The sequence below is a fragment of the Ascaphus truei genome, chromosome 3 (genome assembly GCF_040206685.1).
Source record: "Ascaphus truei isolate aAscTru1 chromosome 3, aAscTru1.hap1, whole genome shotgun sequence".
Lineage (NCBI taxonomy): Eukaryota > Metazoa > Chordata > Amphibia > Anura > Ascaphidae > Ascaphus > Ascaphus truei.
The window spans coordinates 373,495,421-373,517,277 of record NC_134485.1 but is presented as its reverse complement, the minus strand read 5'-3'; the positions used below and the strand labels follow the sequence as shown (position 1 = coordinate 373,517,277).

Genomic DNA, 21,857 nt, shown 5'->3' with positions numbered 1-21,857 from the left:
ACTGATGGCAAGCAGCCACCATCCAAAACACATACTGTAACTGACAACATACCAATCGGACAATTTTTAAGGTTGCGCCGGAACTGCTCCTCCACGTCAGAATTTGTTCAACAATCAAAGGATATGTCACAAAGATTTAGATTGAGAGGTTATAGTAACAAACTCATCAAAAGAGCATACTACAGGGCATTGTCATCACCTAGATCGAGTCTTTTGGTGAATAAAATCAGGGAACCTAATGACGAAACTTTTAGGTTCATCTCTACCTACAATAACCAGTGGCAGAGTATAAGGAATGTCCTGCAGAAACACTGGCACATTTTATTAGAAGACACCGACCTGTGTAAGATTCTGAAGGATACACCTACCACTGGCAGTAGACGTAATACCAACATCAAGGATAGATTAGTGCACAGTCACTTTCAGCCAACTCCTCAAAGAACATGGCTAGGCAATAAACCACAAAGATCCTATTCATGTGGAAGATGCAAAGCCTGTAATTTTATGCCCACAACTAAACAGTTTTCTAATTCGGCCTATACTGCCACTTTCAAAATTAAAGATTGTATTAATTGCTTGACATGTGGTACCATCTATTTGATGACGTGATTGTGGCCTGATGTATATAGGAAAAACCCATAGACCATTAAAAACAAGAGTCTTGGAACATATTGGAAATGTACGAAATGCCACAGACACTCCAGTGGCAAGGCACATTATACAATATCAAAGGAGATCCTAAGGTTATACGCTTTTGTGGCATTGAGTACATCCCTAGAGATCCCAGAGGGGGGATTGGGATAAAAAACTGCTACAGAAAGAATGTCGTTGGATATACCAACTACAAACCCTCTCCCCCCTGGGACTCAACGAAGGATTTATTTACTCCTCCTTTTTGTAAAGGTAGGCACTCTAAAAGAATGTATTTAGATGAATATGACTCTCTCCCAAAATATTTCTGTTCACATTATCACATTATCAGGGATTACCTATATTGGGGATCCAGGTATATATCTTATCTGCCGTAATCTTTAGGGACAGACCTCATTCAGCTCCTCTGCACCTGTACTAATTGTTTTGATACTTCTGTATATACACAGTAGTGTCGGATAGGAGTACCATCACTAATATGGGGATCCAGGTATACAGTTATAAATCACAATTGATCTGTATTGACCAGTAGGGTCAGATCTCCTTATAGTTCTATCATTCCTACATTATAGCTATTACCAATTTTAGCCAAGATTTACGAAGTATCATTATTACATCAGATAAGAAGGTTTATTTTGAGCTATTATCACTAACAGTATTATGGGGATCCAGGTATATGGCTACTATAACTGATCTGTATTGACCGTTATGGGCAGATCTCTTTATTATTTCACCATTCCTACACTCAATAATTTTATTTTATTTTGTTTAATCTTACTATTGATTTTAGTTTTTAGTCACCTAGCACATACATTATATTAGATTCCTAGATTCACCCATATAATAGTTCCCTTAGTGATCACTTACTTTCATTTCCACATCAATAAAGGTGTATATATATTTTTTTATATTTTTTTCTCAGCTTTGAAGAATTGATACACACAATAAGACACATTTTAGTTCTTACCTATAAGTTTTTTTATCTTTATTAAGGAGAAAGATACGAAATAACATATTCATTGATACTTACCTTAACCTTTACCTATTGCCATTGGGACAATCACATGATCAGTATCATAAGGCCATCTCATTACTTCAGACGCAATCATGTAATCTACTACAACTGGGAGACTACCTTTCACTATGTATCCGTAGGATCACGGACATAGATCCCGCCCACATACGTCATAGGAGGCGGGACTTTTCAATTGTAGACTGTATAAATACTCACCAATTAGATCAGGGAATAGACTCCTCCCCCCCTGAAGAAGCGTGGCTTACAAGCGAAACGATCGTCGGGAATACACGTCACTAGCTGACGTCATCAGAAGTGGCGACATCCAGTAATCCTATGCACCGAAAGAGTCAGGCTTGTATCCATTACGGAGTTTCTGCTTTGACTTTGATCCGCCGTGATCAAGTTGTAATTTAACTTTTTGGCTGGGATATTTGTCTCCTGCCTGTTCCTCAGGCTGATGCATTAGTTCCGTTCGAAAGAACATTGATATCTAGGTGTTTCTTGCGGCATACATATATAGGCAAATGTGACCTGGTATTGTTATTTTTGTTGCAGTAATCACCTATAGCGATACAGTTTATCCACCTAGCAGTAACAAGCCTATACTGGTATATTTGGATACATAAGACTTTACAACATCAATATCTTTCTGGCTAGGATTACACTATTGCTCCAGTTGAACATTATGCTTTAAACTGGAATAGATGTTTACAGACAGCAGGTTCCTATACTTATGATATATAGATACGTCTTCCAGTGATAACTGACTGTTCTGAGCCACTTTAATATGTTTTTTTTTTAATGTTTGAATGAGTTTATATGTGTGTTTTTAATGAGTATTTGAACTAATAAAACTTTTTTATTTTTTGATCTTTTCGGTTCCCCAAGGGTTAATAGACCCAAACAGAAATTATCTGTGGGATCACTGCTATCCACCCATTTCTATCCGGCATTGAGTGCTATGTTAAGAGGGGACCCTATTTGATCCTCTTTGGATCACCACTGTTAATAATATTTCATTGTCCCTTTTAAGCACCTGCCTTTACTTAACGTCATATTTGACTTACATAAAGGATGAGCGGTCTCATCCCCTTTATAGTTTAATATACCCCAATAAACATTGCAATAAACAACATACACCCCCTGTGCCCCCAACAACCCCTATACCCCTATTACATATATTACATTTTTGGGATGCACAGCAATGATACTAGAGGCCGGCGGTGGCCCTCGGGTGTTCCCCGCAGGCCTGCAGTACCAATTCTGTGCCCCCCCAAAAAAAGCAAACAACACAAATACTTTACAATAAATACACCCCCCCCTAAAACATACAGTACAGTAATGTGCAAAATTACTATTATCCACATATGGATAATAGTGCATTTGCACATTTTAAATACATAAAGAACAATAAATACATTAAATACATATTGCACTCACCCTTGTCTGGCTGCCACGATGAAGGCCATCCTCATCTTCATAACCGTCCATGCCCCCTCCGATGCTGCAAAACATAAACAAGAATAAAAACAGCCAATGTAATGTCCCCTAACCCCTTAATCACCATAGCGGTTATTAACCGCTACAGTCATTAAGGGGTTAACCCACCCTCAATCACCACTCGGGAGGCCTACATACCCTCCCCCACTACTCCCCACCCTGTGAGGCCTAACCACCCTCACTCACCCAATACCCAGCCGGGAGGCCTACCCACATACCCTTGGGGCCAATACCCCCTTCCCCCACCCACAGTACCCACAAGAAAAACAATACACAGGCCCACAATAAACATCATTATATTTATTCTATACATAACCCACCCCCTGTGCCCTCCATAAATACATGATTTATTATATTACATACAGGGTTAATACCACAGGCCCACGGGAGTCCCCGGTGGGCCTGACGGGTCACCTCACAGACCTACAGTAGCCCAGCACCATGTTTCAAACAGGGTCTGGAGGCCTATGGGTGGTCCCCGCCAGGCGCCTTGGTCCACCAGGTGGTCTCCGCGGGTCACCGTGGGCCACAATGGGGTCTCCACGGGTAGGCCTGTGGCTGTCTGGTGGCCCCCGGGTCAGACCCACAGGTATCTGAGGGGCCTCAGGTGGTTCCCACGGGGGTCTGTGGGCCCACGGGTGGTCCCTACGGGTCCACGGTGCCCCCAGGTGGGGCCACCGGTTCTTCCCCGCAGGTATCCCTCGTGGACACCTCCAGCCTGCTACCCGTGGAAAGCTCGAGGAGACCTCAGGTGGTCTCCAGACGTCCCCCGCAGACCAAAAGGAATCAACCCTGTATGTAAAAAAAATAAACCTGACCTATACATCAAATACATCATCCCCTCCCCCCCCCCAACACATACAGTACAATAATGTGCAAAATAACTATTATCCAGATATGGATAATAGATTATTTGGCCATTATGAAACACAAAAATCATAAATAAAAACATGAATTCTTAATCTTAAAATCACCACATTGCATGTTACAATTAATCCAGCAGCACTTGTAAAAATAAACCAACAAACCAGCAGCTACACAAATGTATATGAAATGTCACACAATTGCATTGAGTGTGTACATGATGCAATTAATCTGTGCATCATGTAACACTATGCAAAATATATGTAAAAATAAAATACACTATAAATAATGTCCCCTAACCACCAATGCCATCATGAAAATCAAATAGAAGCTAAGCAACATAAATACATTTACCATCAATCAATTAATCAATTTCCTAAACCAATACAAATCAATTATACATTTCACTATTCAATTCCTAAAGCCAAACCATTGCCAAAATAATTCTAATTGAAAGTAACCACCATCATTCCAATTGAACTACCAGAAATAAGCCATTAAAAATAACCTGTAACTAAATACAAATTACATTATTCACGCCAATGTATAAATAAAGCTGCTAAATACATTAGACATACATGAAAAGAACATAAACATTAGCAAAACAATCAATTATTATCCCTGTATGTCTTTCCATATAGATAGATATACATAACATACAGGGGCAATAATAGAGCATAAAAAACAATGCATTTATATCCAAAAATCACATAAAATACACCCATTCAGTGTCCGTGAATGTATGTATATCCATAGGGACATAGATACATTCAGGGGCATTAAATGGGAATGAAAAAATAAAAGACATGAATAAAAAAATCACAAAAACCTGTAAAAGTAAAAATAATAAACTTTTCTTTTGTTTACTTACCATTAGATGCCCACTCACCGAAATCCAGGCGACCCGGAAGCACTGGAACCAATCCAAAGGTAACCATAAAATAATAAACCCTTACAATACACAACGGTGTCTTCTTTCTTCTATTTGTAATCCTTTACGTCAGTCTTGGGGTCTTCTTTTCTTCTTTGAGGTCTTGTCCGTCTTCTTCCATCTTCTTACGCCACGCCCTTCTTTTCTTCTTAGGAGGGGAGGTGTTCCCTCCTCGGCGTCTGGCTTCACAATGAGGCGACATAGGCTTTTATAGGCCATGACGTCACATTTTGGTCAAATGTTTCCCACGGCCCTGATTGGGCCGTGAAAAACATGTGATTTGGAAAAAAAAATGATGACGTCATTTAAAGGCAATGACGCCAGCCAATCAGAATGGCTGAGCTTCAATTGCCTTTAAGATGACGTCATCAAAACAAAGATGTCCGGCGACACATGGTACGGTAGCCAATCAGAGCGTGGGAATGAAATCCCAACTCTGATTGGCTCAAGTAGACGATGAGACAGAGGCTTTGCTTCAGCCAATCAGAGTTGGGATGGAGTTCCCACGCTCTGATTGGCTACCGTACCATGTGTCGCCGGCCATCTTTGTTTTGATGACGTCATCTTAAAGGCAATTGAAGCTCAGCCATTCTGATTGGCTGGCGTCATTGCCTTTAAATAACGTCATCAATTTTTTTTCCAAATCATGTTTTTCACGGCCTAATCAGGGCCGTGGGAAACATTTGACCAAAATGTGACGTCATAGGCCTATAAAAGCCTATGTCGCCTCATTTTTAAGCCAGACGCCGAGGAGGGAACACCTCCCCTCCTAAGAAGAAAAGAAGGGCGTGGCGTAAGAAGATGGAAGAAGACGGAGAAGACCCCAAAGAAGAAAAGAAGACCCCAAGACTGACGTAAAGGATTACAAATAGTAGAAAGAAGACACCGTTGTGTATTGTAAGGGTTTATTATTTTATGGTTTACCTGTGGATTGGTTCCTGTGCTTCCGGGTCGCCTGGATTTCGGTGAGTGGGCATCTAATGGTAAGTAAACAAAAAAAAAGTTTATTATTTTTACTTTTACAGGTTTTTGTAATTTTTTATTCATGTCTTTTATTTTTTCATTCCCATTTAATGCCCCTGAATGTATCTATGTCCCTATGGATATACATACATTCACGGACACTGAATGGGTGTATTTTATGTGATTTTTGGATGTAAATGCATTGTTTTTTATGCTCTATTATTGCCCCTGTATGTTATCTATATCTATCTATATGGAAAGACATACAGGGATAATAATTGATTGTTTTGCTAATGTTTATGTTCTTTTCATGTATGTCTAATGTATTTAGCAGCTTTATTTATACATTAGTGTGAATAATGTAATTTGTATTTAGTTACAGGTTATTTGTAATGGCTTATTTCTGGTAGTTAGATTGGAATGATGGTGGTTACTTTCAATTAGAATTATTTTGGCAATGGTTTGGCTTTAGGAATTGAATAGTGAATTGTATAATTGATTTGTATTGTATTGTAATTGGTTTAGGAAATTGATTAATTGATTGATGGTAAATGTATTTATGTTGCTTAGTTTCTATTTGATTTTCATGATGGCATTGGTGGTTAGGGGACATTGTTCATAGTGTATTTTATTTTTACATATATTTTGCATAGTGTTACATGATGCATAGATTAATTGCATCATGTACACACTCAATGCAATTGTGTGACATTTCATATACATTTGTTTAGCTGCTGGTTTGTTGGTTTGTTTTTACAAGTGCTGCTGGATTAATTGTAACATGCAATGTGGTGATTTTAAGATGAAGAATTCATGTTTTTATTTATGATGTTTTATGTGTTTCATAATGGCCAAATAATCTATTATCCATATCTGGATAATAGTTATTTTGCACATTATTGTACTGTATGTGTTGGGGGGGGGGGATTGATGTATTTAATGTATAGGTCAGGTTTATTTTTTTTACATAGAGGGTTGGTTCCTTTTGGTCTGTGGGGAACGTCTGGAGACCACATGAGGTCTCCTCGGGCTTTCCACGGGTAGCAGGCTGGAGGTGTCCACGGGGGATACCTGCGGGGAAGAACCGATGGCCACACCTGGGGGCACCGTGGACCCGTAGGGACCATCCATGGGCCCACAGACCCCGTGGGAACCACCCGAGGCCCCTCAGACACCTGTGGGTCTGACCCAGGGCCCCCCAGACAGCCACAGGCCTACCCGTGGAGACCCCATTGTGGCCCACGGAGACCACCTGGTGGGCCAAGGCGCCTGGCGGGGACCACCCATAGGCCTCCAGACCCTGTTTGAAACCAGGTACTGGGCTACTGTAGGTCTGTGAGGTGACCCGTCAGGCCCACCGTGGACTCCCGTGGGCTTGGGGTATTAACCCGTATGTAAAATAATAAATCATGTATTTATGGGGGGCACAGGGGTGGGTTATGCATAGAATAAATATAATGATGTCTATTGTGGGGCTGTGTATTGTTTTTCTTGTGGGTACTGTGGGTGGGGGAAGGGGGTATTGGCCCCAAGGGTATGTGGGTAGGCCTCCTGCCTGGGTTAGTGGGTTAGTGGGTGAGGGTGGTTAGGCCTCACGGGATGGGTAGTGGGGGAGGGTATTTACTGTAGGCCTCCCGTCTGGGTTATTTGGTGAGGGTGGGTTAACCCCTTAATGACTGTAGCGGTTAATGACCGCTAAGGTGATTAAGGGGTTATGGGGCTATTTTTATTCTTGTGTACAGTATGTTTTGCAGCACCGGAGGGACATGGGCCGGACGAAGATGAGGATGAAGACGGCCTTCATCGTGGGTGCCTGGAAAAGGTAAGTGTAATATGTATTTACTGTATTTATTGTAATTTATATGTATTTAGAATGGGCAAATGCATTATTATCCATATGTGAATAATAGTTTTTTTGCCCATTACTGTATGTGTTAGGGGGCGGGGGGGGATGTGTGATGTATATTGCTATGTTTATTGGGGGCAATTGTCCCCAATAAACATGCTATTGTGCCTTAACCCCTTTATTGCCTTAGTGGATAGCCTCTAAGGTAATTAAGCTGCTTTAATGTATTTTTATTAATATTGTGCGGGAGCAGGGGGTCTCCTGAGCTGAACCGCATTGATTTCTGCCTCAGGGACCCCCTGCTTCCCGAGTTACAGGCCCCGGTTTGGGGCATCGGTGTCAGTGTCGCCGCCATATTTATAGAGCCCACGTCGCGTCTTGGACGCTATAAAGATGGCGGCGACATTGGCCTCCTATGCCCCATACTGGGGCCTGTAACTCAGGAAGCAGGGGGTCTCTGAGGCAGAAATCAATGCGGTTCAGCTCAGGGGACCCCCTGCTCTCGCACACTATTATTAAAATGTACATGAATGCAGCTTCATTACCATAGTGGATAGCCGCTAAGGTAAGGAATTATTGTTTATTGTTATGTGTGTTTTAACAGTAGTGTAGATGCGTAGGGGGTCTCCTGAGTTGAACCGCATTGGTTTCAGCCTCAGGGACCCCCTACTTCAGAAGATATAGGCCCCTTTATGGGGTGCCGGTATCCTCTGCAGAATTTAAATGTCCCGGTCACGTGACGCGGTAGCTTTAAAGTGCAGGGGATACCGGCACCCCATAACGGGGCCTATATCTCCTGAAGTAGGGGGTCCTCGGACCTGAAACCAATGCGGTTCAGCTCGGGAGACCCCCTGCTCATGTACACTATTATTAAAATGTATTTATTTAGTGTACGATCGCCTATAACAGCCATGCGTACGTGAAGGTTAAGAACGCTAGCAGGGGGGAAAAAAGTAACACGTACGCTGTGGCTATTTTGAGCACGTACCTTAAAAAATGGGCTCAAGACCTTAGTGAATCGCGTTTCCGGCCTCACTTTTTAACGGACGTGCTTTTTTCTTTCATCCGGACGCAATAGCATTGAGCTTAGTGCATAGCCCCCTAAGAGTTGAAATACTAATCTATACCAGAGAAAGGTACGATCAATGGGATCAATGATTTAGAAAATACAGGAAATTTAAATATCACAACGCAATGGTGAGCGATGCACTCACATTTACCTTCTTATTAAAATCCCCTTGGAGTTAACACTGAGCTCTCCCTGACACAGGCTACATTGCTGCAAAAACAGGAGTTTAGAAAGGTACGTGGAGGGGTTTAGAAAAAAACAAAAAAGCAGAAAGATATACAGTACACACAGCGATTTTAATACCACCATTGTGTTGATATTTACATTTTCTGTATGTATTACACTATTTCTGCTTTCTTTCCTTTTTCAAAATTTTCCTGATCCATGCATCTGAGGAGATATTCTTTCATACCACTATATTGAAATAGCTTTGGAAAATACTTTTGGACTCCGGGTGCAGAGTTTGAGGACTTTTCAATGCAATACAATTGTATTTTGGGACTTTTTAACCAACATTCTGTATCTATGACAATTTTATATCTCTCAAAAGTGCATCTTTATATATCTCCAATAAAGAATATCACTAGTGAGCACATTCACATTTCTTAGACAGGTCTGTAACCTTGCCTTTCACCATTATCACCAAACATACAGTGCTTCCACTGCAGCAAGGGATTCTGTGAAATGACATGCAAAAGAGCACAAAATGTGTCACCTTTTTCCTGAAATCCATGTAAAAAGGAGCAACACATACTGTACATGGCAGAGTATAAGCTGTACTAAACACACAGAAAACACAGTGGTGAATATTATAAAAAATGCTGAGAGCTAATAATGATAGCTAAAGATAGAAATAATCACTGGTTTAAGCAATCAAAAAATTCTGTGGTAATATAAGAGACACATAAAAAGGGGAACCCGCTCTACCTAGAATGACCCAAAGTCAAAAGTACAGGCAGGTGCATTAGGGCAAATTGGTATTAAAGTGAATAGAAAACACTGATTGTCAGGAATCGGCGTTCTCCTCGCTCCCCACACAGAGCACTCCCTCCCAGCAGGGAGCCCCTGGACTCACAAAACAATCCTGCCTTACCGGCCTCCACGGCTCCTCGCCCCTGCCGCCGTCGCGGGATCACTCCCCTCGGCGATTCCTCTGCTCAGCGCTGGGCGCGCCCACGCCCTCCTGCACGCACACCTGCACCATCCACTGGCTCGGTTCACACGTGTACACGAGTTACGGAGCACGCTCAGTCTGCACACTCTTATTCCCGTCCCCCGGACCTCAGGCTCTGCCCCCGCACACTGCACGGGCATACTCAGGTTACTAACAAGACTCACCTGGCCTGTTATGCCTGCACCAATCTGCAGTGTCTCCCTGTAGCTCTTCCTGTCCCGCCTCCATTCCTAATTGGACCTTCCTGCTTTATCTAGCTCCTCTCTGCTCTCAGTCTTTGCTCGACATAGTCTCTGTATGGAAGTACTTCAGGATTCTCTCAGTGTTTTCACAGGTTCTGACGCAGCTCGTACGACTACCCCCTCTGGCTCTCGATCTCGGCACTCCTTGGACAACGCTCACTCTGGTAACCCCTTGCACACGGCTTGGACTACGACCTATCTCCACTCTCCACTCCCTGACTTCGGCAAGGCATCATTCACTCTATCTCTACAACCGGTACCGGCAAGTATTGTCTACCTTACTACACCTGGCCTGGCAACGCTTCATACCACACTCCGGACACGCTCCCTTTGCTGCGGGTGCGTGTATTACCATTTCCCCCTTCAACTCAGGGGACGTGTCTGGTCTGCGGGCAGCACAGGCGTAACATTATGTCGAGCCCACAAGACGCAGACCAGACCGAACTTCAACAGTTTCTCTCCAATCTGCTTCAGCAAAACCAGGCCATGGCGGATTAAATTGTGGCACTTACACGCCAGGTCGCAGTACTCTCAGACAGGGTACCGACTGCGACCCCGCCAGATGTAAGCCCCCACTCCGCAAGCGCAGTTTGCAGCTCGGATGTAAGGATTCCTCCCTCCAAGCCTTATGCAGGTGAACCGCAAGATTGTAGGGGTTTCCTAAACCAGTGTGAGGTGCAGTTTGAAATGGCCCCCCATCTCTACAATACTGATCGCAAGAAGGTAGCCTACATTTATAACCTCCTCACTGGCAGCGCCCTGGCTTGGGCTTCCCCAGTTTGGGAGCGACGTTCTGACCTTACCCAAGATTACCCGGCATTTAAAGCCGAGTTTCAACAAGTATTCGATTCTCCCGCTCGTCGGGAGATGGCATCTGTTTCTCTCCTCCAGATCACTCAGGGACGGCGAATGGTGACGCAGTATGCTGTGGAATTCCGGACTCTAGCAGCCGAGACTAACTGGGGACAAGAGGCTCTCGTCTCCGTGTTCTGGCAAGGCCTGGCAGATCCCATCAAGGATGAACTCTCTCGCCAATCCAGGCCGGATCAATTGTAGGTCCTCATTGATTTGGCTGTCCGAGTGGATCAACGTATCCAGGTACGCCGCTCAGAGCGTCAGCGCACTCGCGTCCATAACTTTCAAGTTCCGTTCTCCAGTACTCCCAGCAACACTCCTGCTCCCCCAAGTGCTACCATACCTCTTCGTCCTGCACTGGAGTTGCCAGAGCCAATGCTATTGGGGGTACAACGCATCCGCACACCGATACGGCAGTTCCGCCACGCCGGGGGATTGTGTTTTTACTGCGGATCCATGGAATATTTGGTTCGGGAGTGTCCACTGTGTCCGGGAAACGGGAACACCCAGTGAGTACAGAGGGGCTCTCTCTGGGTGTAATGTCTCCACGTCCCCTTTCTAAAGGTGAACTCCCTAAGAAACTTACATTTCCAGTCTCCCTTTCAGGCGATAAGTTCAAGACTTCTACCGCCGCTTTCATTGACTCAGGAGCTGGAGGAAACTTCGTGGATCTTGAATTCGCCAGGTTAAACCGCATACCACTCGTGAGAAAGAAGGTTCCCATCGCACTCGTCGGTATCAATGGACGTCCTCTTACCCCGGCCCACATCTCCTTAGAGACGGCTCCCTTGCTTCTGTCCTCACATCTGCACAAGGAGATCTTAGTTCTCGATGCCATTCACGCTCCTCGGATACCCATCACCCTTGGTCTTCCTTGGCTACAGCTTAACAATCCTCTCATTGACTGGACTTCCTCTGCTCCCATTTCCTGGAGGCCGAGGTCAGGAGAGACTCATCAACTGCTGGCCAATACCTCTGTTCCCGAAGTTATTCTACCTTCCGTTTACCATCAATTCCGGGACGTTTTCAATAAGGTACAGTCAGACCTCTTGCCGCCACACAGGACTTACGATTGTCCGATCGATCTAGTTCCAGGTTACTCCCTACCCAAGTCCAAGACCTACCCCTTGTCGTTACCAGAATCTCACGCAGGGGCTGGGTTTTTCTTCGTCAAGAAAAAGGACGGGTCGTTGAGGCCTTGCATCGACGACAGGGGTTTAAACCACATCACTATTAAAAATCGTTACCCCCTTCCCCTTATTACCGAACTGTTCGATAAATTACAGGGGGCCAAGATTTTTTCCAAGTTGGATCTACGTGGTGCCTATAACCTGGTGCGCATCAGGAAGGGGGATGAATGGAAGACGGCCTTCAACACGCATAGTGGACACTACGAATATCTGGTAATGCCTTTCGGCTTATGTAATGCTCCCACTGTCTTCCAGGATTTCATCAACGACGTCTTTTGTAAGGTACTCAATATTTTTGTTATTGTATACTTGGATGATATCCTGATTTTTTCCAAAGATCTCCAGGACCATATACGCCACACCTCCTACGTCCTTTCCTGTCTCCGTGAACACCATTTGTATGCCAAACTGGAGAAGTGCACCTTTCATCAGACCTCTACTCCGTTCTTGGGGTATATCATTTCCGATGAGGGGTTTATGATGGACTCCGGTAAACTTCAAGCAGTCACTGAATGGCCAAGACCCAACTCTCTCAAGACCATACAACGTTTTTTAGGGTTCGCTAATTACTATCGTAAGTTTATACGGAGTTTTTCCACCATTGTGGCACCCCTCACTGCGCTCACCAAAAAAGGAGCTGATCCTTCTGCTTGGTCATCCGAGGCCATCTCCGCCTTCGAGACACTCAAAGAAGCCTTTATATCCGCACCTATTCTCCGTCATCCCAACATCGAACTTCCCTTCGTCCTGGAGGTCGACGCTTCTGATTGCGGCGCTGGTGCCGTTCTTTCCCAGAGACCCACGCCCCAAAATAAGTTACATCCCTGTGCATATTTTTCCAAGAAATTCTCGTCTGCCGAGAGGAACTATGATGTGGGTAACAGGGAACTTCTGGCCGTGAAGATGGCTCTTCAAGAGTGGAGGCACCTGCTGGAGGGGTCGAAAGAGCCGTTTACTATTCTCACGGACCACAAGAACCTTCTTTACATAGAGAACGCTCAACGCCTTGGTCCACGACAGGCTCGTTGGGCTCTTTTTTTTTCTCGATTCGATTTTCACCTTTCCTATATCCCTGGGACCAAGAACGTAAAGGCAGACGCACTCTCCCGAATACATTCTTCTGAAGAGAGGCCAGAGGAATCTTTGGAGACTATCCTTCCACATGAGAGGATTCTCGCCACGTCTTCTTTCAAGAATCTTGACAAGATTTTGCACTCCCAGAGACGCATTCCCAAGGATTTGGTCGTTCCCGACAACAAACTCTTTATACCATCCAAATTTGTTCCAGAGGTCCTGTCTTGGGGTCATTCCTCTAAATCTGCAGGTCATCCAGGTTTTAAGAAGACTACTGATCTCATTCGTCGGAATTTCTGGTGGCCAAGGATGTCTCAAGATATTCTGGAGTTTACCCGCGCATGCCCCACGTGCGCTCAAATCAAGACTCTCCGTCAAAAGCCTCAGGGTTTTCTGTTACCCCTTCCAGTTCCAGACCGCCCCTGGTCCCACATTTCTATGGACTTCATCGTGGAGTTGCCCAGGTGCAGAGGAATGAACATTATCTTGGTGGTCGTGGACAGGTTCTCGAAGATGTCCCATTTCATTCCATTTAAAGGATTACCCACCTCCCCCGCCCTTGCTGATATCTTTACGGAGCAGATTTTCCGGATTCATGGGATCCCTTCGTCCATTGTTTCTGACAGAGGTTCTCAGTGCGTATCCAAATTTTGGAGAGCTTTCACGAAGAGATTGGGCATCTCTTCTTCTTTCTCTTCCGCCTATCATCCTCAGTCCAATGGACAAACGGAGAGAATCAATCAATCCCTGGAGAAGTACCTGAGATGTTTTATATCCGATTTCCAGGATGATAGGGCTCAACTCCTCTCTTGGGCAGAGTATGCCGTCAATTCTGTAAAAAACGAGTCCACCCGAAGTCGCCCTTCTTTATAAATTATGGGTTCCACCTCCCTGTCTTCCCATCCTCAACATCCCTTCTGGAGTACCAGCCGTAGATGAACGCATTTCTTCCCTCCAAACCGCATGGTCCAGGATTCAGTCTACCCTTCTCAACTCCTCCCGCAGATCGAAACTACAGGCCGATCGTCGTCGTCGTTCGGCGCCCAGTTACAAACCAGGGGATTTGGTATGGCTATCCTTTAGGAATATCCACCTCAAGGTACCATCTCCTAAATTGGCACCTAAGTTCCTGGGACCCTTCCCTATTTGTGAACAAATCAATCCCGTGGCATTCCGGCTCCAACTACCACCCAGTATGAAGATTCCCAATGTCTTTCATGTGTCCCTCTTAAAACCATTTATCTCCAGTCACTTCTTTCCGGATCAGACTCGTAAACCGGATCCCATTACTGTACAAAATAACGAGGAATACGAAGTTCACTCTCTTTTGGATTCTCGCCTATCCAGGGGTCAGCTCCAGTTCTTGGTGCAGTGGAAGGGCTTTGGCCCTGAAGAGAGATCCTGGGTACCTTCAAAGGACATTCATGCCCCGGCCCTTCTTAAGTCCTTCAGGAAAAAGCTTCCAGAGAAACCGTTCTTGGACCGTCTTGAGGCCGTTCCTGAAGAGGGGGGGGGGGGGGGGTACTGTGAGGAATCGGCGTTCTCCTCGCTCCCCACACAGAGCACTCCCTCCCCGCAGGGAGCCCCTGGACACACAAAACAATCCTGCCTTACCGGCCTCCACGGCTCCTCGCCCCTGCCGCCGTCGCGGGATCACTCCCCTCGGCGATTCCTCTGCTCAGCGCTGGGCGCGCCCACGCCCTCCTGCACCATCCACTGGCTCGGTTCACACGTGTACACGAGTTACGGAGCACGCTCAGTCTGCACACTCTTATTCCCGTCCCCCGGACCTCAGGCTACGCCCCCGCACACTGCACGGGCATACTCAGGTTACTAACAAGACTCACCTGGCCTGTTATGCCTGCACCAATCTGCAGTGTCTCCCTGTAGCTCTTCCTGTCCCGCCTCTGTTCCTAATTGGACCTTCCTGCTTTATTTAGCTCCTCTCTGCTCTCAGTCTTTGCTCGACATAGTCTCTGTATGGAAGTACTTCAGGATTCTCTCAGTGTTTTCACAGGTTCTGACGCAGCTCGTATGACTACCCCCTCTGGCTCTCGATCTCGGCACTCCTTGGACTACTCTCACTCTTGTAACCCCTTGAACACGGCTTGGACTACGACCTATCTCCACTCTCCACTCCCTGACTTCGGCAAGGCATCATTCACTCTATCTCTACAACCGGTACCGGCAAGTATTGTCTACCTTACTACACCTGGCCTGGCAATGCTTCATACCACAATCCGGACACGCTCCCTTTGCTGCGGGTGCGTGTATTACCATTTCCCCCTTCAGCTCAGGGGACGGGTCTGGTCTGCGGGCAGCACCGGCGTAACACTGATAGAGCATAGACACTGCCAAACGGATAAGTCCCTACAACATTTACTCAATGTCTATATAAGAGAAAGTGCCTACAAACAAGAGGATATGCGACAAAGATACTGGTTATAAATGTATTGCATAATGAGTAGGTTAAAAGAATGTTTAATTAATATACATTACAATATATGAACTAGATCAAAAGTTACATACGTAAGTGCAATAAAAACGTATTAAATGGTAGCATGTGTGCTTAAATACCTGTAGATGGTAGAAGGTAGTCTGGCACACAAAATAATCGTATAGATAAATATCACCTGCCGGTGCCCACGTAGAAAAGGGGGCCGTCCTGCAAAGTCCCCAAGAAATCAAATATAGAAGGCAAAAAGTCCAGGCACTCTAACTTCCAAAAAAAGGTAATTTAATATAGCAAGAAATCCAACGATTCGACTGCAAATGCTCTCACCTTATAAAGACTGCATTTGCCGTCGAAACATTGGATTTCTTGCTGTATTAAATTACCTTTTTTTGAAAGACCGAGTGCCTGGACTTTTTGCCTTATATACCTGTAGCCCTGGGTAGTTTTGGCTATAGTTCTGCCCTCTTCCTGGCGGTAATACCTTGTAAGGGCAGGAGCAATCATGGGTTTCCCCACACATGCAGTGCAGTGAGTCAGTAAATGTAGTGTCATCAGGCCTTGTGTCCAATTAGAGACACAGGGGTGGTGCTTACTGGAGCTGTACTTAATGCATTGTACTTCCTGATTTAGTCAGTTGGTCTCTACCTTTGATAGAAACAGGTTACCCGTACCAAGCTGTCAGGGCTCTGAAAGGGTTGAGGCCCTCCCTCCGGGAGTGTGGGTTAACCATACCTCCTATCCCACAAGGGGAGGGGGAAGAGCAAGAACCGCTCTCGGTGCCCATGGCTGGGAGTGGGTTCAGGGACATCCTGAGGGTGGAGACCCTAAGAAGTGATCTGTGGCTGCTGAATCAAGGAGATCAAATAAAGATCCTCTGTTTTACCTATATCTTCTTGGCCTGAGACTGAAGTCTATTAGGAGGAGGGGGGCGAGAGTTCTTTTGCAGAGACTTCACTACATACATCTGGGGGCTGCACAAGATGGAAGCGCTGCACCTGAGAGTACAATTCGGGCAAGACCCCAGAACCCTTTCCTGTTATTCCCCTTTACCATCATGTGGGAGACCCAGGGCCCCCTGTTACCAGCAGGTATGCACCACACAAAACCATGTAACCAGAGTAGCATTTCCCCTAGGAGACCCTATGTGAGATTGGGTGGGGAAAACAGGGTTACATACCATTTTCGCTACATAGTGGTGTCAAGATTACCACTGGTGACTTTAATGATGGTGATGTCTAAAAAGTGCAATCTCGCTGTTTGGATGTCACACGTGAGATGTATGTTAAACCCATTGGAGTTTAAAACGCCAATGAATTGCACAAGAGACTCCCTGGTGCCGCGTCACATAATGAATGTGTCGTCTATATAGCGGTCAATGTGTGTACTCTTGCATGTACTCACTAAAGACGGTCGTTCCTTCCCACCAGCACAGGAACAGATTGGCATATGATGGTGCACAAGTTGTGCCCATTGCCGTGCCCTGTGTCTGGTGGTAGATTTGGTCATCAAACAAGAAGTAATTGTTGGCGAGGACATAGTCTAGTAACTGGATGACAAAGTCGTTATGTGAATACAGATCGCTTCCCCGGCCCCGTAAGAAGTGTGCAGTTGCGTTAATCCCTTTGTCATGCGGGATACTAGTGTAAAGGGCCTCAACGTCGAGGTCTACGAGTAACGTCTGGTCATCTGTAGAAATGCCCTTTAACCTCCGTAACGTCTCATAAGTATGATGGCAGGCATTCGACAAATGGCCGCAGGAACCTATTAACATATTTACTTGCATTTTCAGTGAGATTACCCAAGGCCGACACTATGGGTCAGCCTTGGGGGCGGAGGGGGGGTGCACGCTGATGTTTGTGACCCTTGGGGAGGCTATAGAAGGTTGCAATACGTGGAGTAACAAAAAATGCTTCTTGTATGTGAACCAATCAGGCATGAGTTTCATGATGACAATGTAAACAAACAAAAGCTGCAGGGGATCTTGTTAGATCTAATCGATATAAATCCTTAACGCTGTGCAGGCAGAGATAGCATATGGCGAAAAAACCTAGGTTATCGTTTAAACCCTGCGGTACCATGGTTCCCAATTGCACTATCCACCTGTATTCGTGTCTCAACAGGGCCTTCTCCAGGTTTTAGAGCGAAGACCCTTCAGCTTTACACACACACACTGGAGCTCTATATATATATATACACACACACACACACACACACACTGCAGCTCTATACACACACTCACTGCAGCTCTACGCCCATACGCACACGCGCACACACACACACTGCAGCTCTATACGCAACACATCAGCCCTACACACACACACACACACACTGCATCTCTACACACAACACAGCTGCTCTACACACACACACACAAACTGCTGCTACACACACATACACAACACTACTGCTACTGCTGCTGACACAAACTGACACACACACACACACACACACACTAGACAGACAGAAACTGCAGCCACAAACAAACTGCAGACAGCCACTTAATTACTTTGAACCCACACACACTCTCTCCCTCCCCAATTCAACTGAATCTGTCAGCTCTGTTCACAGAGGGAGGGGGAGGAGTCACTGCCGTACTGCTCCTACCTGACCAATCCCCTGCCCCTATAGAGCCTGTTACAAATGCGTTATTTACATCAGTTATGCACGTATAGGACGATTGCAGTACAGTACATGCATCGATAAGTGGAAAAAGGTAGTGCTTCACTTTAAGTACAATTTCGCTTTACATACATGCTTTGGACCCATTACGTATGTTAATGTGGGGTATGCCTGTATGCCTACAGTACATACCGTATGTTGTATTTTCACCTTGTGGCCTAAAACTTCCCATGCAACATACTAGAATATGGAAGTGTGCAACACCACAGTTAGGTCTAATTTACATGCCCTAGCTTTTTTTCCCTGCATAACCCATCTTCTTCTGGGTTAGACAGAAGTAACACCAAGACGGGAATAATGTCATCTTATTGGAAGATGCAATGTTTTGCATTGACTCAACGTCACGTTATTGTATCCTATGTGTTGCAGTTCTGACTTGATTTTGCATATAATTAGCTTTGAGGATACCATGTTAATTAGGGAATTTAAAAGCCATTCGTGTTTAAGGTAACGTCACATTATGAGCCCTGATTTAACTGAGCGTTGTAGATCTAGCCCAAAGTGTGTTCAAATTAGTGCACGCTGATCAAAAATTAGAAGCTTCTCAGAATCACAATTTAAATTACAAAAGTCAAAGTATGCCTTGTATCTATATAAATATACTAAAATAATAAACAGTGTCAACCCTGTTCTAAATCTTAATATATAAAATCGAATGGTTAGTGAGGTTAGTGCTATCTGCGGTGAATCTGATTGGTCCGTGACTCATTGGCCAAGAGGTACGCCCCACTGTGACATCACCTCCTTCACTCTCACACACTTGCAGTCACACCACACGGCCAGAACCTCTGAGGACTCCTTGGTACACAGTCACCCCCTCACACTCACACACTCAGTGTCACACTCAACACTGTACACACACTCACACTCAACCCTGTACACACACACACTGTACACACACATTCACAGTCACCCCTGTGAAACAACAACCTGTACACACACACACACACACACACACACACACACACACACACACACACACACACACTCTCAGCCCTGTGTACACACACACACTCTCACCCCTGTGTACACACACATACCCCCTCCGCTCACCTCTCCCGGCGCTCCCACTCCCCTCATCTCCATCCCCGGCGGGGGAACAGGCAGCGGACCTCGCGGCGCCTCATCTCCATCCCCGCGCAGCGGACCCCCTTCCTCCCTCGCGATGCGCCTAAGATGGCGGCGGCGCCGACTGAGAAGATGTCCCTGTGCACACGCGCGCACATTACACCCCCTCCGCTCACCTCTCCCGCTCCCCTCATCTCCATCCCCGGCGGGGGAACAGGCAGCGGACCTCGCGGCGCCTCATCTCCATCCCCGCACAGCGGACCCCCTTCCTCCCTCGCGATGCGCCTAAGATGGCGGCAGCGCCGACTGAGATGTCCCTGTGCACACGCGCGCACATTACACCCCCTCCGCTCACCTCTCCCGGCGCTCCCGCTCCCCTCATCTCCATCCCCGGCGGGGGAACAGGCAGCGGACCCCCTTCCTCCCTCGCGATGCGCCTAAGATGGCGGCGGCGCCAAGTGAAGATGGCGGCGGCCGGAAGTAGTTCCCTCGCGGCGCCGAGTGAGAAGATGGCGGCGGCCTGAACTACAGGTAGGTGTCGCGTGTGTGTCGCTCTAGGTGACGTGTGTGTGTGTGTCACTGTGTGTCTGTGTGACAGTGTGTGTGTGTGACACTGTGTGTGTGTGTGTGTGTGTGTGTGTGTGTGTGTGTGTGTGTGTGTGTGTGTGTGTGTGTGACACTGTGTGTGTGTGTTGCCCCCCCCCTGCCTTTCACGCCCCCCCGCCTTTTACGCCTTTCACGCCCCCCCGCCTTTAACGCCCCCCCCGCCTTTCACGCCCCCCCCCGCCTTTCACGCCCCCCCCTCGCCTTTCACGCCCCCCCCCTCGCCTTTCACGCCCCCCCCCGCCTTTCACGCCCCCCCCCCGCCTTTCACGCCCCCCCCCCGCCTTTCACGCCCCCCCCCTCGCCTTTCACGCCCCCCCCGCCTTTCACGCCCCCCCCCGCCTTTCACGCCCCCCCCGCCTTTCACGCCCCCCCCCCGCCTTTCACGCCCCCCCCCCGCCTTTCACGCCCCCCCCCCCGCCTTTCACGCCCCCCCCCCCGCCTTTCACGCCCCCCCCCCCGCCTTTCACGCCCCCCCCCGCCTTTCACGCCCCCCCCCCGCCTTTCACGCCCCCCCGCCTTCACGCCCCCCGCCTTTCACGCCCCCCCCCGCCTTTCACGCCCCCCCCCGCCTTTCACGCCCCCCCCCGCCTTTCACGCCCCCCCCCGCCTTTCACGCCCCCCCCGCCTTTCACGCCCCCCCCGCCTTTCACGCCCCCCCCCCGCCTTTCACGCCCCCCCCCTCGCCTTTCACGCCCCCCCCCGCCTTTCACGCCCCCCCCCGCCTTTCACGCCCCCCCCCGCCTTTCACGCCCCCCCCCCGCCTTTCACGCCCCCCCCCGCCTTTCACGCCCCCCCCCGCCTTTCACGCCCCCCCCCGCCTTTCACGCCCCCCCCCCGCCTTTCACGCCCCCCCCCCGCCTTTCACGCCCCCCCCCGCCTTTCACGCCCCCCCCCGCCTTTCACGCCCCCCCCCGCCTTTCACGCCCCCCCCCGCCTTTCACGCCCCCCCCCCCGCCTTTCACGCCCCCCCCCCGCCTTTCACGCCCCCCCCCGCCTTTCACGCCCCCCCCCGCCTTTCACGCCCCCCCCCGCCTTTCACGCCCCCCCGCCTTTCACGCCCCCCCCCCGCCTTTCACGCCCCCCCCCCGCCTTTCACGCCCCCCCCCGCCTTTCACGCCCCCCCCCCGCCTTTCACGCCCCCCCCCCCGCCTTTCACGCCCCCCCCCCCGCCTTTCACGCCCCCCCCCCGCCTTTCACGCCCCCCCCCCGCCTTTCACGCCCCCCCCCCGCCTTTCACGCCCCCCCCCCGCCTTTCACGCCCCCCCCCGCCTTTCACGCCCCCCCCCGCCTTTCACGCCCCCCCCCGCCTTTCACGCCCCCCCCGCCTTTCACGCCCCCCCCCCGCCTTTCACGCCCCCCCGCCTTTCACGCCCCCCCCGCCTTTCACGCCCCCCCCCCGCCTTTCACGCCCCCCCCCGCCTTTCACGCCCCCCCCCGCCTTTCACGCCCCCCCCCCGCCTTTCACGCCCCCCCCCCGCCTTTCACGCCCCCCCCCCGCCTTTCACGCCCCCCCCCGCCCTTTCACGCCCACCCCCCGCCTTTCACGCCCCCCCCCCCGCCTTTCACGCCCCCCCCCCCCGCCTTTCACGCCCCCCCCCGCCTTTCACGCCCCCCCCCGCCTTTCACGCCCCCCCCCCGCCTTTCACGCCCCCCCCGCCTTTTCACGCCCCCC

General features: G+C 48.2%; 1 protein-coding gene across 1 annotated transcript in view; it reads right to left on the bottom strand.

Moving 5' to 3' along the window:
* The window catches only part of ATP8A2 (ATPase phospholipid transporting 8A2), a 691,321-nt gene that overhangs the window by 459,637 nt on the left and 209,827 nt on the right, over window positions 1-21,857 (bottom strand). Inside the window, exon 26 of the mRNA XM_075592224.1 lies at window positions 723-738. Within this exon, the coding sequence (XP_075448339.1) occupies window positions 723-738 (16 nt within the window). The remainder of the gene's footprint in view (window positions 1-722; window positions 739-21,857) is intronic.